General features: G+C 43.4%; 1 protein-coding gene across 1 annotated transcript in view; it reads right to left on the bottom strand.

The window, feature by feature from the left end:
- Positions 1-21,301, bottom strand: part of SGPL1 (sphingosine-1-phosphate lyase 1) — a 51,795-nt gene extending 30,494 nt beyond the window's left edge. The window contains exons 1-2 of the mRNA XM_077350500.1: positions 21,069-21,301; positions 730-895 (exon numbers count right to left, since the gene is read on the bottom strand). Coding sequence (XP_077206615.1) covers positions 730-895; positions 21,069-21,071 — 169 coding nt within the window. The 5' untranslated portion in view covers positions 21,072-21,301. The remainder of the gene's footprint in view (positions 1-729; positions 896-21,068) is intronic.
- Between the last annotated feature and the right edge of the window lie 1,736 nt (positions 21,302-23,037).

Raw genomic sequence — 23,037 nt, 5'->3', positions numbered from 1 at the left:
AAACCCCTCCCCATGAACGGAAACTGAACTATCCAAGCAATGGGACCACAGTCAACAGGTTGACATTGTTATAGTTAGCTAGTGTTGGAATCATTATAGAAAAAGTTACTGGACTGTCATTGAAACCACTTTTACTATTGTATGTATTGAATTATACCGTATCATTCCTACGTTATATGTAAACTGCTCTGAGCTGCAAGGGAGAGCAGTATATAAATATAATAAATAAATAAATAAATAAATAAAACACATGTCTAGAATGGCCATGCCCTTCCTGCACTAGGTATGTTCAGGACTAACAGACAGGTTAGAAATAACCTTGAACTGGAAAGGGCACTACTAAGGGATGTGATCTCTGCAGATTGACTGGCTTTATTCTATAATATGCAATGAGAACCCCAGTCAGTTGTTGCAAGATCAATATATAGTTTTGGAAATAGTGAAATAGGACACATTTAACTCATCTCCTTTCTGAGTATTTGCATGCTTCCTTTTATATTTTCCAAGCATCTCTTTGCAATCATGAGGGCCAGCTGCTTTTTGACACAAAGTCTAGCACTATGCTAAGTTGTAATTGCTGCTCCAGTATCTCAAAGGGGTACAACTCAACTTTGTCACCAGGTTTCAAACCAGTATTCATCCTCAGAAACATTGATTAAGGCACAAATCACATTCAAAAGCATTGTATAGTCCAATGCTTATCTCTCTTTAGACACAGAAAACACTTACCATCTAGTTGGGTGAGGACCATATATAGCCATACCACCAGAAGGGTAGTTGCAACCGTTACTGCTATGAGTTCTGATGGTTCAATCCCAGCAAACCTTTCATTTATATGACTTCTTGCTTTGCTTAAGTACTGCAGGAAGATGTCCTTGTACAAAATAAGAGCATCCTAGAATAGAGAACAGACAAACAGTTAACATGGAGTTCCGCAAGGCCTGCAAAACAGTAACAAACAAGGTTAGCTAAAGCAGCACTGCCACTGTCTACGAAAGATCCTCCCCTCGCATCACCTCCTTCTACTGCTGCTACCCTTCAGGGATTCCTCCATCCCCATCACCACTACAACTGTTTCCCCATCAAGAGAACACAACTTGCAAAATAGCCTAATCTGTGAGATGATTTGTATTCAGCAGAAATCTCTCAGCTAGAGAGACTGTCTACCCACAAAACCATAATCCTAGGAACTGTAGTTAGACCCCAAACCAGACCAAAAGTCCACGTAGTCTGGCATCCTGTCTCACACAGTGGCCAGCCAGTTCTTATGCTAACAATAGGGCACAGGGAAGTCGAGGGAAGATGAAGTATCCCACACCATTCTTCGTGTACTTCTGATTCAAACTTGGGTAACAGCTACTAGAGGCGTGCAAAAACCCCCTAACAAACCAGTATTCCTTGGGTTTATTGACCCGCCACCTCTCCAAAAGAATCAGTATTTCCAAATCTGAATACCAGTATGGTATTCAGATTTAGTAAATATTTGAGAATCCGGAATTTTTGGTCCCCAAACTTTTTATCACCGGGGACCACTCAACGCCGGGGACCACTCAACGCCTTTTACTGAAGCCCGGTGGGGGGGGGGGGTAGTTTACTCCTCTACTCTCAACCACTGCCCTAGCGCTCTCTGATCGCTATGGTAATGTTTAAACATCCCTTCAAAATAAGATACAGACATGCCACAACAATGAAGTGTGTTGTAAAGGGCTGGGGGGGATGAAGTAAAGGGCCGGGGGGGGGGGAGAAGGCGTCTTTCGGGGCCCACCTCCAATTAGTCGAAGGACCACATGTGGTCCGTAGCCCACAGGTTGGGGATCGTTACATTAGAGGACCATTATAGTCAATATTCACTTTGGGTATAATGGAGAATCAATCCAAAGGTATCTGGGGCTCTGTGGGGGCTGTGTTTCATTTTTAATACTTCTTTATGGTTAAGAAAAAACCTCCTCCGCCTATTTCCTCTGTAGCTGTTAAACAATTTCCATCTTAAAATATTCCAGAAAGTGTCAACAACAGAGTTGTGCAACAAGAGTCCTCTGTCAACCAAGCCTATCTTTTGTTCTGCCTATCTCCCATTACAAAAACACACATTTGCCTCACCCCGCATTGCTCCTCAGAACTGTTGTTCGGTTTCCGACCTTCCCAAGGCTATTCAATAAAAGGTGACTGCCCAGATGTGGTATTTCATTGATTTCATTGAGACATAGTACCATCATGAGCAACATGACATATATTATGTAAACTCTGCACCTCAGTTTGACATTTGCACCTCCACAAATGGAGAGATTAGTCATGAGACTAAGCATCTTAAGCATCTTATAGGCCTGCTTATTTTTAAGTATTCATGTTCCATAGGTGTGCCTGACGCTTTGCGTAACACTTCAGGAAAGGGACTGCAGTTCTTTTTGTTGCAACCGACACACAATAAAAATAAAATTAATCACAAGAATTGCAACCAGCTTTAATTTCATAACTGCATTATATTATTGGAAATTTCTTCAGGTGGTACATAAGTCTCCTGAATAAAATAAATGGGATGAGTACTAGCCACCACAAAATCAAATTATTTCTAGAAGCATTATCAGATTTATGTCCTTCTAACAGTCTCTTTTAGTAAGAGTGAATAACAGGGCTGTTGTTCCCTGAATGTTTACATTTGGTTTAACAACTCTGAAGGTCCACTGATGGCATTTCAAAAGACTTTAAACAGAACAAATTTGTTCATTTAATTTTATTCAAAACATTTGAATGCCACTTTTCCATGCACTAGGGTCTACTTATCAAAATGCGTATGTATGCAGACATGGGGGGGTGGGGGGATGCTGGATTCAGTTTTAATAATATTTCATGGTAATTTGATATTCAGCTGTATTTCAAAGTCCAGCTTAAGCATTTCAAAAGTTTTCACATTTTGCTTTTGAAACTGACCTCTTTAGAATACTTCAAAATAAAAAAAATTAAATTGGGAACTAACCAATGAAGTATGTGTTAATGGGAGCATATAGCAACTACTTTTATGAACACCTAATCTGTTTTGTCGCTTGATGCTGAAAATGTTTTTAAAACTTAAAATCTTAACTTTAGCTGTTGGATGCAGGAAACAGGACCGAGTTACAATCTGCTTTCACAGCCCTTGTCCCTTTCAAGACATGCCCACCTGTTTTCCCGATGCTACCTATCTAACCTGAGGAATTCACACTGCCTACTTTTTGGAGCCATACAGAGGCTCACATGAGTTTGGCAGCTGTAGATGCAAGACGCACATTTTGTTCGTTTTACGGCCAGCTCTCAAAGGAAAGCTGACAGGATGCCCAGGGGTGGGCAAACTGTGGCCCTCCCTGCATTCACTGGCAGGGGCTCATGGGAATTGTAGTCTATGGATGTCTGGAGGGCCACAGTTTGCCCACCCCTGGGCTAGTCAATGAACCTGTTTGTCTTACACATCTGTGCTTTTATGCCGCCGTGGGTCACATTCCGGTTTCACAGAAGATCGAAGTCCATCACGTACAACGCCATCTGCTATTTGTCAGTATATCAATACAGATCGAACGATTAAATCCTGCTAAGCCAGTGTTTTCTACTAGAATACAAGAGATAACGATTCCCTTAACTTGTAATCTCCTCCTTGAGAGGTCTCATATATTTTATTGCTGCCTTACAGCTGCATTGCACAACGGAACTGCTGAGCTCAGAGGGACAGGGAAGACACCCATCTGCCAATCTCTGATAACCTTCCAAATCCACCCCCTGAACATTCCATGCCCAGACCCGGATAGCCCAGGCTAGGTTGATTTCGTCAGGTCGCAGAAGTTAACTGGGCGAGCCTTGGTTAGTGATTTGGATAGGAGACCAAGGTTGCGTTCTGGAGGAAGGCAACAGCAAGCCACCTCTGAGGAGATATTCCATTCCACCTGCTGCAAACTTAAGATTAGCAGCAGCAAGCAGTATTATTTGTCAGGTGTGCAGAATCATTATTTATTTTAATTTCTGGCCCTCAGGGAAGAGAGGGTTCCCTGACTGTGAACAGATTCAGAATATGGGGTTTCTAGTGTCAGTCAACTTATTGATTACAGTCTGAGACCAGCATAAAATACAAAAAAAGGAAGGAAAAAATATGATTGATATAAAAAGGATAAAATTGTCAATAAAAGTGACAACTCAATAGTCATTCAAACAAACACAATTAGACACATTCAGATTTACTGATATATGGCTCCAAGCCAGGTACAAAAACACCTCAAAACCCAGAACAATACAGTAACGATCACAAAATATTGTAAGCCAGTAGAGAATTGCAAGAATAGGGAATCTGAAATAATAATAAACAACTATTTTATTTTTGATTTTATTTTCTTTCTTAAATTTATTCCTCGCCTCTCCCCGAAGGCCCGAGGCAAGTTACAACATATAAAAATCCCCACTAAAACCGTACAATAAAACATATAAAAACATATCTTACACAATTCCCCACACAATAAAGCAAGATGCGGTAAAAAAACTCAGCTCAGAACTACACTATCCCTCGATACCCCACTAACGAGGGGGGAGAACAGAGGGTGCCAGATGGACTTCGCTTTTAAAAGAAAATTAAAACACCAAAATTCATAGCAAGTTTCTAGTCCTAACATATGTTTGACATAACCTGTAAGATGCAGAACATTTAGCTGTTTAGAAACATCAGTGTTTTCTCCCAAGAGAAGCATTTTGATTTTTCCTACCTCTGATGCTCCAGGAGACCGACGCAGAAGGGGAGCAAATGATCTTATTACAGGCATACCACATGAAGTAGGCACCTAAAGAAAACATATCCAAGGGTCTCCCATTCCCTTGACTCATATACGCATGTTCTCTTGGCCTTTCGGAATCTTTTTGTATCACCCCTCTAACGTTGCAGATGGCAGGACAGCAATTAAACATCTCTGCCATAAAGCGATTAAACAATCTTAAACAAGTGACCTCTCGGCTTCTTATGAAAAGCGGCTGGATCCCCTAGGTTACGGGTCAACATTCCTTTATAATTAAACAGTCAAATTACATCAAACAACAGAGCGTGAGATGAACGAAGAAGAGCCAGTGTAAGAAGGCCCACGGCATTAAAGAAAATATACAGCATTTCATTACAGACAGTAGCATGTTGATTAGGAAGTAATCCATAAAGTTTCTGTTTCTTGCAAGTACACTATTGGTAAAAGGCTCATAGCAGGTTTCACAATATGCAATCTACACAGGCTAGTCCTGCACAAATGTTTTAGTACAGTGGCATAAATCTGCATACAGACCACCGTCAACTATTCACCTCTATTATGTCCCTTTCTATGATAATGATGATGTTATCCATTCAGCCAAAAGTGGCATAATCAGCCATACCCATTGCCCTTCAGGTCGACCAGAAAGAAGGGCAAGAACTGAGAAGACAGCCTGGACCCAACCCCCCCCCCTCCATCCCATGCCACAACCAATTCCCCCCACACTTTGATTTTAACACCCATGGTCTACCCACTAAGACCTCTGGGTGGAGGTAGTCAGTTCCCTAACTTGTGGCCAAATCCATTTAGGCAGGCGGAGAACGGCCACAGACCCTCTCTGGAGCTCCCGTGGACCCCTGGGTTAGGAATCCCTGCTCCAGAGCCATAAGTTCTATGCTTTTAGTAACATTATTTAAAACACATTAAAGAAACTGACTGACGTATAAGGAGTGTGTCATTGTGACTGATACTATCACTAGCCAATAAGAACCACACCCCTGTTCTAAACAGGGGGCAGAATAACTCCCTCCCAGCCAATCTAGACTGGCTGACACAAGGGCCTACCAATCAGTGCTGTACAAATCCGGCTTCTGATGAAATCCAGGAAAACCAGTCCATTGGGTATGATCCAGTGGAGGAAACAATACATCTCTAAATGGTGATGAATATGCTTTCAGAGTGAGCTGGCTCGTGCCGCTCCGCAAGTTCATATGCTTGCAAGCTTTGTATGCAGCTGTCAGCACCTAAGACTCAGCTCTTATGAGGAAAAACCCAGTAACAACTAGTGGCCAGTTCAATGGGAACACTAAAGGCTCGTGTAAACACAATGGCCTCTTCAGAACAAAAATGCTTGTCATGCTCAATTTAAAGGCTTGTTGTGGTTAATGCTGATGCCATCACAGAACACAGCCATTTCTTCATAATGATCAGGGAAGGCGGGAAGAAAATCCTACAAGAGATGGGGTAGACTAAGAGTGGTGAAGCACACCATCCTACATCCTACTCATAAAACTCTTCAAAATCATAGTTAGTAGTCTCAAATTGAGTACTGGATGGTGGGTTTTTGTAGATGGCAAGAAACTTCACGTATTAGCAACACAACGACCATCCAGTCCCCTGTGACCGTGCCAGTATTATAGTATTTTGATTAGTTGTTTTGCTAACTAAAGATTCTGATGAGACCTTGGAACAGCACAAGGGTCTTCAGTGAGTACACACATACTACCCTGAGTATGTAGCCATTATGTTTTCAATGCCAAAAATTAATACAGCAGATATTCTATGGCAGCCTCACAGATACTGCCCAGGCTTGTCACCAGGTACACCAATTGCTCGAACAACAGCATAAACTCCAGCAAACTTCTTGTCTGGTCCACTTCTTGCCTGAAAGAATAGTTATTTGACCCTGTCAAAATGATGAGCAATGCTTCTAAAGGTGGAATGAGATCCCGGACAACATCAGGGCCCTGACAGAGATAAGCACAGTTCCACAGGGCTTGCAAGATGAAGCTCTTCTGCCAGACATATGGTTGAGGCCAGTCTGCCCGGAAGATCAGAACATCACATGGGCCTCCCCTACCAGTTTGGAGTCTCCTCCTACATCCTCCCGCATAATAAACTGTAGGATATTTATTGTTAGCTTTAGTGGTTTTTACTGTATTTATGTGTTTATTTGTTTTATCTATAATGCTGTACACCTCCCAAATACAACGGGGTCAAGAGGGGCAGCTTAGAAATCTAAATAAATAAATAAACTACAGGATTCCCCAACCATCAAAAGCAGCACCTTACATGGCATCTCAGAAACCATCAAGGATCCTCCATGTGGCTTCCAAGGTTATTGGTGAGGTTGCTTTTGCCTGCAACCTCTTCTTCCTTCCTCAACAAGAGCTGGTGGCATCAACAACTTCTTGCCTTGCTAGCTTCTGCCCCCTCTCCCCTACCCACTCCGTCTAGGAGTCTTCACATGCATCTGTACCTACAAGAGCTGGAAAGTGGCCCCTCGGGTTGAGAGGAAAGGAGTACTCTCTTAGTGGGGAGCCTTATGGAATTCCCCTTCCCACATCTTCCTCCAGCCAAGTTTCCCTCCCACCCTCCGTGGTTGCCATTTTTGCTTCTTATGATTAAAGCCAGGCTGGAAGGCAATGAAGTATATGTGCACCCTGTATATAATTTGAAACCAGCTTAATGGCGTAACCTCTGCTCCAGCTGAGCTGCCCTTTCATTCACTCTCTACCTGTCATTCTTTTCTCTTTTTTTATCGGCCCCAATTTTTACAGCATTTGTATGTGTAAATTTAAACCATAAGGCAGCATATTTATTAAGAAATAAATCTCACAGTATTCCATGTATTTAGGACTGCAATTCTGCCATCCAGTAAGTCCAGTAAATCAGATTCATAATCCAGGGTATTTTTAAATTCTTCCTAGCCTATGCATATGCCACAATACTCCTGAAAACTGTAGAGCATGGTTTTTTCTTTGCCATGGACAAAATGAAAATCCTCAGCTAATAGCAACTAGAGTGAGTGGATTTAATAGGAGAGTTGGGCCTCTAAAACTATGCTTTTCATCGTGTTATTTATTCAAGGATTATACTGAGACTCTGAACCTGCTGCTCTGTTAAAAATTCCGTAATATAGCTGCAAAAAAGCGCTGTTTCGAAGTAACGAAAAATTTCAGATAAGCACCATGTCCTTAATGACAAACGGACCATTCAGTGCTTCTTTGTTTTTTAAAAAGGATAAAGCAGTTTGCCTGGTATGTCTTGGAACTGTCTCTGTATTAAAGGAGAACAAGGTTAAAAGGAACAAGGAGAACAAGGTTAAAAGGCTCTTTGCATCCTGTCACAAGAGCTACTTATTATATCAAGGAGATGTGCAAATGACAAAGATAAAATTTCTTTTTTTAATAAGTGTTTTTGCAGCAAAACAGATTTAAAAATTACATTGAAGAGAACCTGTCTACTGTAAGGGCCAGGAATCAGGCTGCTAGATTTATTGCTGAGAGTGGCAAACCATTCACTGATGGTGAATTTGTTAAAATACAAGTAATGGAGGAAATGTGCCATAAGGTATCTTGTGTTAGTTGTGCCAATTTATCTTCATCTACAATCACCACGTATGTTGAAGAACTAGAAGAACTTCATATGCCTCTGATTGTCAAGGCTGTCCCTGCCCCAAGATACCACAGTGAGGTGTAGTATATTGAATGAATGAATGAATGAATGAATGAATGAATGAATGAATGAATGAATGAATGAATGAATGAATGAATGAATGAATTTAAAGGTGTGGTTTTTTTCCTTTGGTATTAGATGAGAGCAATGACACCTCAGACACCAATCGGAATTACTGAAGAATTGTGTACACTGCAAAGTCTGAAAGGCTGTGCGCTACAATGAACTAAAATTTGAGGACAGGAATTTACAGTTCAATGTTGAAAGCCACATCAAAGCACTGAACCTATTGCAGGTGACTTTGCAGAACAGATTCACTGATTGCCATAATTACGGAAAGGAAATAAGAACGTTTCTCATTCAAATGAAGTAGAACCAGAAGATACACGTAACTTTTTTCAGATGGAACTAACTGATTTGCAAGACTGTGATCATCTCAGAGACAATGATGAAGAAAATAGTCTGCTTCGTTTCTATTCTGGTCTAGCTGATCTATTTATCAACCTAAAGAAATTTGTTCATATAGGAGCCAAGCCAGTGCCGTGTAACCGGCAATACCTGCACTTTAACGCCATTTAGCACCATACACACAAAATAACACAGGCATTCAGTACACTCCTAAACAGAAATACAACCCCTCCAAGTCTATTCAAGCCAATGGTCTTAGAAGGCACAAACTCTCTTCATTTGTTTATTTCAGCATTTTTAGGTAGGTTTTTTTTTTTCTCCCAGAAGAACTCGAAGCAGGTTTACGAAAAGATAAAGGTGCCTGTTTGCTAAAAACAAGTATCAAACCAAAGGAAATCTAAGCTGGGCTGGGCCTGGCAAGCTGCAAAAGAGTACATAGTTTGACAATTCATTTGCAAGTCTACTTGTAGCATGAGGGCTAATTCATGCATACCCAGGGCATCACGGAAACAGCTTCTGTTGAACCTCACTTAGCTCTGCTAACTTCTATAGGTAATAAACACTCTAGTGCAGGGGTAGTCAACCTGTGGTCCTCCAGATGTCCATGGACTACAATTCCCAGGAGCCCCTGCCAGCAAATGCTGGCAGGGGCTCTTGGGAATTGTAGTCCATGGACATCTGGAGGACCACAGGTTGACTACCCCTACTCTAGTGAATCAAATCGTTCCATGGCTAGATGCTGTGCCAGCAGTAGCTCTAGCAGCAGCAACACAGGATGCAACATCAGTCACTCACTCATTTGCATTTTGTATTTTTCCCACATGATTGCTTCCCACTCGCATTTACGGGAGCTGCAGGAGTTCCAGCACAAACAATCTTCCGCACTGCTCTGAAAAGCTGCTGGCCTGGGTGTTCATATTTTAGCAGAACCGTCGTGGGTTCAGATGTATTTATGCACACACAGAGATTAGCTCGCCAGATAGAATGCAAAGTTTGGGAATGATGTAACAGTTACAGAAATATTAGGCTTTTCTCAAGCCCACTGGGACATTCCTGAACTCTTCACGCGCACAATAATTCTGTGTACTGTATTGTTTAGCATCGAGAGGTTTTAATGTCTGATGTTCGCCAATCCAACGACCCATTCGGGTGAAAAGGAATCAGAGAAATGGTTTAAATAAAAGGAAACTACTCTAGGCACAGCAAAATGTTGATCACCACCACTATTATTCAGTAGCAACTTTCTACATTCAAAGTTTGCCTAAAACATGGGCACCAAACAGCACAACAGGAGAGCTTTGCTATCACGTGCCAGGATGTTTACATGGACCCGAGTCATTCTGTGCACCGTCAGATCCGTGAACAACAAGAGCAGCAAGACAGTGAATACCGCTGAGCTCGGCATAAATGGAATGCAAACATCCAGTCACAGGTTTCCGTCTCCCAGCTGTGCAGTTGTTTGCAGGGCCCGGCCTATTTCTTCCCTCACTTATTTTTAGCATTTTCAGCTCCTCCTTCCCAGAGATATATTCCAGAACCTCTTTGAAGAAGCACAGTGGTCATAAAACGTATCTATTTATTATATATTCGTTATATGCCGCCCTCCCCTGTGGTTGTGTGTGTGTGTAACTACTTGCACTCTACACGGGGAGAGGGGACTGTGACTAACCCTAGGCCACCCAGCTGGCTGCATATGGACCCACAATATCATGAATAGTTGCAGCAAGCCATAGGGTGTTTTACACCACACAATACAGAAATGTTCACCCCAAAACAATGAAAGGGGGTAGAAGAAGAAGAAGAAGAGTTGGTTCTTATATGTCGCTTTTCCCTACCCGAAGGAGGCTCAAAGTGGTTTACAGTCACCTTCCCATTCCTCTCCCCACAACAGACACCCTGTGAGGTAAGTGAGGCTGAGAGAGCCCTGATATCACTGCTCGATCAGAACAGTTTTCTCAGTGCTATGGTGAGCCCAAGGTCACCCAGCTGGTTGCATGTGGGGGAGGCGCAGAATCGAACCGGGCATGCCAGATTAGAAGTCCACACTCCTACCCACTACACCAAACTGGCTCTCTGGGTAGGGGGAAGAACATGGCAAAGGACTTTTTATTGTGCATATGCAGAACCCTGTTTGGACTAAGGAAGTGAAGGCAGTGCAATTTCCCTCTCCCTTCTATAGAGATAGGCCAAGTCTTTTTGAAAATGAATGAGAAACTCTGGCTCCCACACAGGATCAGTCCAGGTAAGGTGTTGCACACAGCAATAAGAACCAAAACAATGGACTATGAGGAATGCCCATGAAAGTTCATGGAGAATGATCAAAGACATTCTCAAGACCTTTCTTTCCTCCCTTCCCATAATTAAGAGCAGAGAATTTCTAGAACTGCTGCAGTCACTTAGCATGCCCTGAAAAAAAATGTTCCTTTCTCTCCGTTTGTTCTTGTTCCTTCTAGATTTAAGGAAAAACAGGCAAAGTGTCAAGGATCAAGGGACATGCTAAGTCCTAAGCTAAATCAGGCACATTAATGGAATTAAGGACAACTTGCCCCACATTTTGTATTCGAGCTGGCTGGGCCTGCACTTACGCTGCAAGAACAGTGTCATCGTTGGTTTAATGCTATAAGGGGAATTCTGGCAGCTGATTTTGCTAGATGCTCCACCATGTTGAGACCTTGCAGATTTGTAAACAATGAAAAACCTTTAATGAATAAAAATTTACCTATTGTACAGAAAACATTAAGCAGTATTATTAGCAATCAGCACAGGAATGAGACAAACACAGATTAAAAGATATGTTTAGAGCACAGAGAATAGTCTCGGAAACCGCGTCCTCGTGAGCTCCATCACACCAAGGTACCAAGACATTAATTAATCCTACGGTAGGCATTCTACTGTACTCACTCTCACTTGAACAGCCTGATGTAAGTTCCACACAGCTTTAAAAAACTCCACAACTATTTCTCCATAAATGTAATAACTTTGTTATTTCTGAAACCATTCACCCAGCACATTTGGCTTCACAATTTATTATGATTCCACAACAGAAGTTATGAAAAACAAGACGACACATACGACCGAAAACAAAAGCCCTATGCAAAATGCCGCCTTCTCCCTTCATGTGGTCTAGCAGCACTTCCTGCCATTGCAGTGTATTATTAGGTAAGGGAGTGGAATTGTGGGGAAAGGACAATCAACTGATTGTAGGCTGAGTTTTTGCTTCCTTCTCTTTGCAGGTAATTAAACGCTAATTCAGCCAGAAGCTCTTTCAGCAAGGGAGGAGAACTGGAGAAGATGACTTGCAGCTGATGGGTTAAATGAACTCGTGGGTTAAATGAAAGTCTCAAATTGTTATCTTTTAGATAGGAGATAAAAACAGAGTCAGATCATCTCTCTCTGACTGTTTCTGCATTTGGAGATATACCTTGTTTTAACCTCGCTTTGGATTTCCTTTGGATGCAGTGAGTCTAGCTTTTCTGTAACTGGGCTTATCACCCCCCCCCCCTTATTTCCCAGGCTGAACTTTGTGACATGCTTTCCACTGAGTCCGATGGAGGCAGCCTCTCATCATATTTTGCTCCCTTTCCCTTTGCAAAATGGTGCCTGCTAGCACCTTTGTTTTCATTGCACCCCTTAATCCTATCATTCAGTCCTTTAAATACTGGTTATAAATTCATTTCCATGCTCAGAGGGGTAGTTCGTTAATTAACGTTTTGAGTGTCCCTTATTCTTTCAACTGGCTAAGCAAAATGTCAAAGAAATTTCAAATTATGGGTCTGGACATCTCAACCCTTAGCATGCAAGACAAAAGGACTATCCTAAAACTAATATCACAGAGCCCAGAAGATCAGGATACTCAGATTCCGGGCTCCAGTAATAACAGTGTATGTTCTCCCTGCTTCTGGGATATACTCTTAACATACAAATCCATGTATCTCCAAATTTTGGAGACACACCAGTTAAGAAGAGCATTTCTAGTAGCTCGCTTAAACATCTTTCCCTCAAATGTCACCCGAGGTAGATTTTTGAAGATCCCTCCTCTGGAGAGATGCTGTTAATATGGATGTAGTGTCCCTGACACGTTGTACTATATACTTCTGGTGTGTCCTAAGTTTGAAGTATATCGTCGCCCGTTAGCTAATTATTGGAAGAAATTGAAATTCAGCTGTGTTAATGAGAAACACTGGATTAAAATGATACTAAATGTGAGGGATTCAGCAACTATTATAAAAGTAGCAAAGTTTTTGCTGGCAATTTTAAATGAAAATCTTTTTACGATGGATTTACATCTGGAACTGTTTGAAATTTTTGTTTTATGCTTTGCAATTTTATGCCAATGAAGGTACTCTAAATCTTAAAAAAAAAAATCCTATCATTCTGCACCCTTGATCGCCTTCCCCCTTCCAAGTGTCCCAAATGTTATTAAAAAAAAAAAAGAACCCTGGGTTATAATGTTATAACGCTGCTGTGCAGGACTGCTTTTTTAAAACATAGAAACAGAATTGTAAGGGGATCGCCCCCCTTTTTTTTAAAGGCAGATTTTTCGGAACAGAGGGAAGGGAGGAAGGAGGAGGAAGGATGACGATGAGGAAAGGGGCATGCCCAAGTGACTCAAAATGGCAGGCACACATTTCCACACTGGACAGTCCCAAATCAGACCCCATTAGATTCCGCTTGAAAAGATTAAATTGGTTTTCTGGGGCTTCCTTTGCTGTGGAGCAAGTGAGGGGACAATTCAGGACTGCACCTGTAGATTCCAGTCCAGCATAGGATGCTTAGAGTAACTTTTATTTCTGTTTATCTACATTGTATTTTGCTCCTACATCCCAGAATCCTATCCCAATATTTTTAGTAAAATGCTTTGGATCCCCACTGGGGGGGGGGGGGGGAGTTGGACCAGAAATAACCTAATAAATAAATCTCAGTGTTTTTCTGCTTCACAGCACTGCCAGGCTGTAACGGGAGAACCTAGTTCTACCATTCTTTTATACATAATACCATGGGAATCAGCCTTTTCTCATTGTTTACAGTCTTTTTTAATTAACTGAGTGCCAATGTGTTCAGGAGGGAAGGCTGTGGGAGCTACAAGGAAGATATACTGGACAGGTTTACAGCAAACTGAAGCCGGATCTTTTATATCTGGCTACCTGATACCCATTAAAAGAAATGGGACAGGAACACAACATGATCGCATTACTTCCTGAGGAATGAAAGAACTCTGGGCAATCTACCTCAACACCCTCTATGTAATGCATGCTTGATCCCACCGATTTCCAAGGCCTGCAGCACAGTTCACAGACCCTGATTGTGAGCACTGCAAATACAGTCATTGGCAACAGGGTCCATTTGCAGAAATGGATGTTTCATGACTGGCTGGTTAGTTCACCCACTGCTTCTTGATCCTGATTACCATGCTAGGTCAGTTCACAACGTTGAACTGGCAGCATAAGCCACAACGTAAAGGTCTTAAAGGTGCTACTTCAGACCAACACAGCTACCCAACACAGCTACTTGAATCTACAGTATGCATTTTACTGAGGTCTATCTCAGTAGACCCTGGTGCAAGTTCCACACACCTTCAAAAAGCTCTACAACTGTTTACTCCATAAATTGAATACTTAAGTTATTTCTGAAAACATCCACTCTGCACTTTTTTCAGAAGTTCAGAAAAACAAGCATTTATTTAACTCTCCCCCCCCCCCCCATCTCCTGGTCCCTTCCTCACCAAAGTGAACCAAAGGGACAAGAGGATCTGGTAAAAGAAGCGTAGATTAGTAATTACACATGCAAAAGGGGGATTGAAGAAGCAGACAGTAAAAAGCTCTAAGAAAACAATATACACTTTTTAAAAAATATCCAGTCCACGAATCCAGTTGGCCACTTGGATGGCCAAAGAATAAAAGAACTGCTGAATGAAGACGAGCAGCCCAGGCTGGCTGAATCTCATCAGATCTTGGAAGCTACCCAAGCCACAGAGAATATTTTCAGGAACAGTCACTGGAAATAGTTCTAAATCTATTGGGGAAATTTTAAAAAAATGTCCAGGTTCTTATAGCATACATCTGAACAGCTCAAAGGTGAAAATTGTTGATTTCAACAGTTTTCACACTTGAGCTCTTCAGGTGTATGCCCTAAGGACCTGGGCATGTCCCTTGTTATTGTACCTGGTCTTTAAAATCAGCCTCTGTACCAGAAGGGTGGAAAGTAACAAGATGTAACCAGATTTTTTAAAAAGGGGTCCAGAGAGGAACCAGGAAATTACAGGCCGGTTAGCCTAATGTCTACCCTATGCAAATAACTAGAATGTAATTAAACAGAACAGAAGATCAAAGACAGAAGATCAAACTCCGCCTCACTAGCCTTTTGGAGTTCTTGGAAAAAGCAAGCAACGATGAACATAATGATGACCCAGCAGAGAGTATATCAGAAGGCTTTTGACAAGGTACTTCACCAAAGACTCCTGAGCAAGGTTAGGAGTCATGGAATAAGAGGTTAGTCTATGAACAATGAAATCAGTGAAAGAAAGCAAAGAACAGGAATGAACGGACAGTGCTCTCAATGACAGGAAGCAGAGCTGTTTTTCTGTACCCCACTACCCAAGGGAATGTCAAGGTGGTTTACCATCGTCTTCCCTTCCCCTCTGCACTGTAGGTGATGCTCAGAGATCTTTGAGGGAACTGTGACTGGCCCAAAGTCACCCAGCTGACTATATGTGGAGGAGTGGATAATCAAGCCTGGCTCTCCATATTAGAGATTTCCACTCTTAATCACTACACCAAGTTTTCTCTGGGAGTTAATATCAGTATTAGGGCTGCTGCTATGTGATTTGTTCATAAATGTATTTATTTATTATTATATTTATATACCGCCCTCCCCAGGGGCTCAGGGCGGTTTACATAATAACATAAGAACAATACATGGAACAGTCTATAAAACATTTGAATAACCGTGCAATAATAACTAATAATTTTAAACATATAACATTATAATTGTATAACCAATAAACAATACAACGTTGCAACATACAAACAGGTCCAGAGTGTATAGGTGGTGTTCTGAGGGGGGGGGGGCGGGGAGCAGGGGCCTTTGGTCACTGTTGGTTATATATATCTGGTCTCAACCAAATGCCTGGTGGAAGAGCTCCTCCTTGCAGGCCCTGCGGAACTGTTTAAGCTCCGTCAGGGCCCTGATCTTCTCCGGGAGCTCGTTCCACCAGGTGGGGGCCAGAACAGAGAATGCTCTGGCCCAGGTTGAGACCAGGCAGACTTCTTTAGGGCCAGGGACCTTTAGCTGGTTGGTACCAGTGGAGCACAGGGCTCTTTTGGGGATGCAGGGAGGGAGGCGATCCCTCAGGTACACTGGGCCCTGACCGTGTATGGCCTTGAAGGTAATTACCTTTAGTCTGAGCCAGTTTTGGAGAGGACACGATATTATTCTAGGCAGCTACAAAAACACAGCTGTGAAGAGCTCCCGAGAATCTGTTTCAACAAATCAGGTGAGTGAACAACCATGAAGTATATGACATTCAATGTAGATAAGGAGGATGTGAGAAACATAAGAACAGGGAAAAAAAACCCAATTAGGGGTGAGCGCGTTGGCACGGTTCAGCCGCCTTGGCGATCCCCAAAGCCCGAGGCAGCCAGCACCGCGGCGTGGATGGGCACAACAGTGCCAAAACGCTCACGCCTAATTCCAATATCTGGTGTATGTGAACAGGGTCTGAACTGGCTGAGCTGAAAGAATCTCTGGGGTCACAGTAGATAGGTCAGTGAAAATGCCAATCCAGTGTGCCATAGCCCTGGAGAAAAAATGAAACTATGCTGGGAAATATTAGAAAAGAGACTGAAAATCAAACACCCAATAATATAATGACCTTGTGCAGCTCTATGGTGCTACCTCATTTGGGATACTGCATGTAATTCTGGACACTGTATATCAAATAGGACACGGCAGAGCTGGGAAAAGTATAGAAGACGGTTACCAAGGTGATCATGAGGCTGAAGCATCTTTCCTTTGAGGAAAATAGATAATTAAGAGTGGAAAAACAGAGGTTTATAAAATTACGGGAGATGGGGGTCATTAAATTGATGGGAAGAATCCCATTTCCCCCCACTACACACACACACACAGCTGACCTTTCATGATTGCAGCTCAACCACCCAGTGCCGGCCGCCCCCCATGGCAGGGTCTCAAAACACCTCCCAGTGCCAGCCACCCGCTCCAGCAGGCCCCAAACAACTCCTGGCGTTTGCTGGCAGGGGCTGATGGGAATGGACATCTCCATGGACATCTGGAGGACCCCAGGTTGACTACCCCTGCCTTTGGAAACAGGCTGCACACAGGGCTACACCTTTGCTCCGTTTCAACATACACTATGTGACCTTACTGTATTACTAACCTACAATAGAAAATATACCATACATGTACATCAGTCATCTGTAAGCATTTTCATTTTCAACTGTCTCCCTTCAAATTCTGTAATTTGCTGTTCATTTGTATAGTTTCTTAATCTATTCTGGCACATCTAGGCTTGCATCTCAAGCCAAAGAGTGCACACAACTTACTTGGGCTTGGTTTTTCTGTTTACATGCCATGCGTTTGTCTTTTCATTTTTAATTAGAGGTTTGCAACCCCCTTTTTCTGCAGACTCGACTAGTCTCACCAGTGTGATTAAAGGCATTTCTCATATTCTAGGAATGAGAAGAACTGCAAATGAGGATGAGCGTGTAGATAAGAGGCAGATTGGTGTAGGGGTTAGGAGTGCAGACTTCTAATCCAGCAAGCCGGGTTTGATTCCCTGCTCCCCCACATGCAGCCAGCTGGGTGATCTTGGGCTCACTACCACACTGATAAAGCTGTTCTGATTGAGCAGTGATATCAGGGCTCTCTCAGCCTCACCTCCCTCACAGGGTATCTGTTGTAGGGAGAGGAAAGGGAAGGCGACTGTAAACCGCTTTGAGCCTCCTTCGGGTAGAGAAAAGCGGCATATAAGAACCAACTTTTCTTCTTCTTCTTCTAGATCTCAGACCTTTATGTGTCAATTGTCTGTTGGGAGGATCCCTCTAAACCACAGCATCGAGACAAGGAATTTGCTTCCATCTAATGATAGTTATGATGGACACTTTCAAGAACATCTCGTGGGCTAGCTATCTGAATAAAATTTGAGTCCAGTGGCACCTTTAAGACCAGCAAAATTTTATTCAAGGAGTGAGCTTTCATGTGCATGCACACTTCCTCCACCAATGGAACAAGAATCATAAAAGTACAGTTATGAGAGAGCAAAGTAGTAGTAAATTAGTAAAAAGCGTCACAACAAATATGCAGCATAATGAAGATTGGATAATTCCTTGCTAGAATAATAAAATCAGTCCTTTGGGTTCAACTGTCATTCACAAACAAATATAGGGGGAATAAAGGTTAGTGACTAATGGCAGACGCTTTCCCAGTTGTGAAAAGAAGTAATTAAAAGAGACTTGTTGCTAGTCCCATCCGCCTCCACCCAAACACAAGTGACAAGCCCTGCTGTGTTTGTTCTCCTGTATGAAGCAGCTACCAACCTGAATATATCATCTGAATGTTTATTATCTAACACTGAACACAGTGCTGCTGTGGGCCAATCCAATTAAAAAACCCAAACGCATAAGCAGGTTTTTGTGCATACTGATTAAAATCTGGTTTCCTGTAACAATGCTTGAGGATGAATACGTCATCAGATGAACATGCGCATCTCACAGACACTACTACATAAATGACTAGAGCAGAATTCCCGCCTGTACTCTTAAAATTTAGGACTCATTTGCAGCTTACCCTGAACAATGGGATAGTAAAGGGGAAAAAACACAACCTGAAACACACACTTTCTGAAAGGGGCACTTATGATAAGAATGGGTTTTATACTAGGAGCAAAAGTAATGTCATACCGACCTGATCCCCCGGGGAGGGTGGTATATAAATATAATTAATTAATTAATTAATTAATAAAATTAACCTGTGGTCCTCCAGATGTCCATGGATTACAATTCCTATGAGCCCCTGCCAGCAAATGAACATCCGGAGGACCACAGGTTGACTAGAACACTCGGTTCAGCATGCAGGGCCAGTTCTCCACCCAGCCAACCGAAAGTAGGTATCCAAAGCACCTGGCAGTACTACTGGAATCAGTAGCAGAGGAAAAGAGGCATGGTTTATGCTCATCACTGTTCCAAGCCACCAGCTAGGTCTCAGGTGAGCCCATTGGCAACATTTATTAGGGCTCGGCTAGCACAAAGTACAACTTTTGTCTCCTCACTCTCCTTGTGCTCTGAGCCCCAAGCATCTTCACAGGTAGAGTCCACATTCAGCCCAAAAAAGCCCATTCATCCCCAGTTTATATAACGGGGGAGCAAATAGTTAAGTGACCACACACAACTACCCATCTTTGCTCCAAATTCACACCTCTCCCCAACCATTGCATTAAAAAGTCAGTCCACATTTAGGCAGCAGGGGCATGTACACAAACAAATAGTCATTTCACACACAGGCTCCCACTGATGACATGTTTGAAACACTTCTGCAGGCAGTTCCACCCTTTGGCCATTTTGAATGTCCAATATGAATGTCACCTATGCGTACCCCATCATCTGCAACCAATTAACATCTCCCCACTGCTAGGTGAACAGGTACAGCAAAGCCATGGTTGAGCCCAAATACTCAGGGACTTGGGATCATTGCCCTGGGCGATCTTTGTTCTCCATGGTAGCAGTAACAGATGATCACATGAACAAACAGTGCACAGGTTCACTCTGCATCCATTTCTGCAATCCTGACTATGGTTTCTCAAGCAGCTCTAGCAGCAGGAATCAATGCTTCATTTTCAGCCCAGTTTCTCCTTCTCAACAATTCCCAAGTACACATATTGAAAGAGAGAAACAATAAGTTTTGCTGTTTTGATGGTGTACTAAAGAGGCCCATTTTGTAGTGGCTTCTGCGATAATTTTCTTTCCGGAACCGCTAAAACCACAAGAATTACCGCAGAATGCACTTGTGTGATACTGCACAGAGAAACGCTGCTCCATGCAATTATGTACCCGAGAACAGTATGCAAGGAGGAAAACAAATAGAAATAAACCTGCCTTTAGTTTCCCCAAGTACCAAAACCAACACCAAAACCACCCAATCAGTCTCTTCATGACAATCACCGTCAGAGGTTAAGCTCTGATACTCCTCTGAAGCTCTCTGAAAGAGCTATATTGAAAGATTAAACTTCGAAAGACATTTTGATCAGGGCCTTGGCTTCCCCATTTTCTTCTCCTTTTATCTTATGGGGCTTCCTTATTCAGAAAGGGGGGGGGGCTGTCAGTTTCCACAAGGGCTAATGCCTGCAATTGAGGGAATACCCCTTTGAGTCAGTTTCATCATCTCGTCTATGGAGGGACTTTCTCCTCTTTTTTTTACTGTTGGGCAAGGAAGGGGATTCACAGAACAGAAAGAAAAAAAGAGAAAGGGGGGGGGGGATGAAAAGATAACTGACTAGAGAACCAACACAGCAAAGCACAAAGAAGGGAAGTTTGAGCGCTGGGCTGCTAACTCAGACTTTGGAACATCCATCCAACTACGGAAAAGAATAAAATCCAGGGAGAAAATAAGCACGGATAGGGTAAAGCAATGGCATTAAACTGTGGGGCAGTCGTCGCCCCCCCCCCCCAATTAGGGAATCACTCCATCTCTAAAGGAAAGAGAGAAAAACTGAGGCAGAATGAACCCAAGCCTCTCCCCTCAGCTCGTAAGCAGCAGCAACAGCGCTGGATCCACGAAGCAGAGAGCCCTCCTAGCCTAGATTCGCAGAGGGGGGCGGCTCCCCCCGCCCCACACTTGCCCCATCGACTTCCAAGTGTTCTGAACAGGCCCGTTTGCTCCTCCTGAACTTGCCCTCTTCCGAGGCCGGAGACCCCCGGGCTGCATCGCCTTCAGCAGCGCTGCTTTAGGACGCCGCCCCCCCCCCGACCCTGAGCGCCCACAGGACGAGGTGCTGGGGGGCAGGGGTAGTCAACCTGTGGTCCTCCAGATGTTCATGGACTACAATTCCCATGAGCCCCTGCCAGCTGGCAGGGGCTCATGGGAATTGTAGTCCATGAACATCTGGAGGACCACAGGTTGACTACCCCTGCTGGGGAGGGGGGTCAAAAAAGAACAATGAGGAGTCCTGTGGGGGGGGGGTGGCCCTGCCTCCCTCGCAGGTGCCCGAACTCCCCGCTCACCCACCATGGCTCTCTGTTGCGTCGCGTCGCTCGGCTCCTACTGGCGCTTCTCCGCCTCCTGCTGCCCGCCGCGGCTTCCTCGAGTGTCCTCCTGCGCAGCGGGAGAGAGGCGGCCGCGGTGCGCGCCAGTGTCCAGGAAGAGCCGCCCCCTCCGCGGCCCGCGGCTGAGATTGGAAACAAAGGCGCCGCCCTCCGGTCCGGAAACAGGCCCGGGCGCCCTCCTCGCGCGCGGCCGGAGCGCCTCTCGAGCCCGCCGGCGGCCACAGCGCCCTCTGCTGCACACGAGCCCGCCTTCCGCACAGCAGCGGGGAGCCTCTTCGGAGGAGGAGGAGGAGGAGAGTTGGTGGCTCGCCCCGAAGGAGGCTCCAAGCGCCTTACAAGGGCCTAGCAACAGGGCCTGTTCAAGCACATTCGAACAAGTAGATTGGCCGGGTCCACACAGGAAGGTCCACAGCTGCAAAAGCAGATTGAAAGGGCATTAGCCAGTGTGGGCACGATGGGTCCCCGGCCCATTCCGCATACATTGGATAGTGTGCTTAAAGTGTACTTTTGCAGCTGTGGGTTTTCCTGTGTGGAACAGGATAATCTACTTCTGAAGTGCTTTGAAAGTGGGTTGTTCACAATTGGGACAGCGTGTGCCATTCATCACTAACCTTAAGATTTTTATTCCCTTTATGTTTTTGTGAGTGGCAACTGAACCCAACGGACTGATGGACTCCATTTGTTCTTCTAGCTGTTCTTTATTCTGCTACACATTTGTTGAATATCTTCATGGTGCTGTTTGCTAATTTACTAACTTCTTATATCTGTACTCTGATGATGCCTATTTCATTGTCTGATGACACATGCGTGCACACGAAAGATCACATCACACCTTGAATAAAAATGTGTTGGTCTGAAAAAGGCTCCCTGGACTCCAATTCTGTTCTGCAACATTCCAAAGAGGAAGTTGGCCTCTGCTTTCTTTTTGCAATGGAACAATCTGTTCTTGGCCCTCTGCTGTTCAAGGGTAAGCTTATCCAACATCATGGCTTTCAATATCACCCTTATGCAGATCAGACAAAGTTCTTCACTACCTCAAAATTTTCTTCCTCCATTTAAGCCGACCTCACCAGCAACCTGTCTGATATCTCTGCAACTCAATGCCTTTGAGCTAATTTCCTCATCGGATCTTCCAAACCTCCTCCTTTGTGTTCCATATCAACAGGCAATGTCACCATCACCACTGTGTTAGACTCAAAGCCTTGGCATTATCTTTGATGCCTCTTTTATACCCTATACTTGGGCTGTCAACAAGTCAAGTAACTTCTGCCCACACAACAAGTACATCCATTTCTTTCTGTCCCCTTGGCAAAAACTCAGACTCTCATCATTTCTCATCTTGAATACTACATCTCATGCTCTGTGGCCTCTGCTATCAGACCCCATACTTCTCACAACCAGCCCAGAACTCTGTCATCAGTATATCTAACCATTCTAATAACTGTACAAGATTGTTGGGGTGGAGCCTTGGTAGGGCTAGGGTTTGGAGATGGATATATAATGCCATAGAGGCCACCCCCCAAAGCAATAGCCTTAGAATATCAACTGGAAGAGGGCAACTTGATAGAGAATGCTCAAATATGGAGAAAAAATCCTCAAATACGAAAAATCAACTTAGACATGCCATTAGGATCTACAAGCAAAAAGAAACAAATATTTCTTTGAGCTCCATATAATAAATATAAATGTCTAGTGTGGGTGGGAGAGTAAGAGAATCTTGGCAAGAGTATCTTGTCAGTAAGAATTTTGGCACCTAAAACTTCAGAGAGAAAGTACACCATGAATTAGATTTCTATATATCCAAGGACCACTGAGAAGAGCACTTTTCTTAACTATTTAATGATCAACTCCATGAGAATAGCATAGTCAAATGCCCTGTGATGATGATTCCATTAGCTAAATCACCTGAGTGCCCCCTCCCTGTATAAATA

This window comes from Paroedura picta, chromosome 8 (genome assembly GCF_049243985.1).
Source record: "Paroedura picta isolate Pp20150507F chromosome 8, Ppicta_v3.0, whole genome shotgun sequence".
Lineage (NCBI taxonomy): Eukaryota > Metazoa > Chordata > Lepidosauria > Squamata > Gekkonidae > Paroedura > Paroedura picta.
This window is presented reverse-complemented; position numbering and strand designations above follow the sequence as displayed.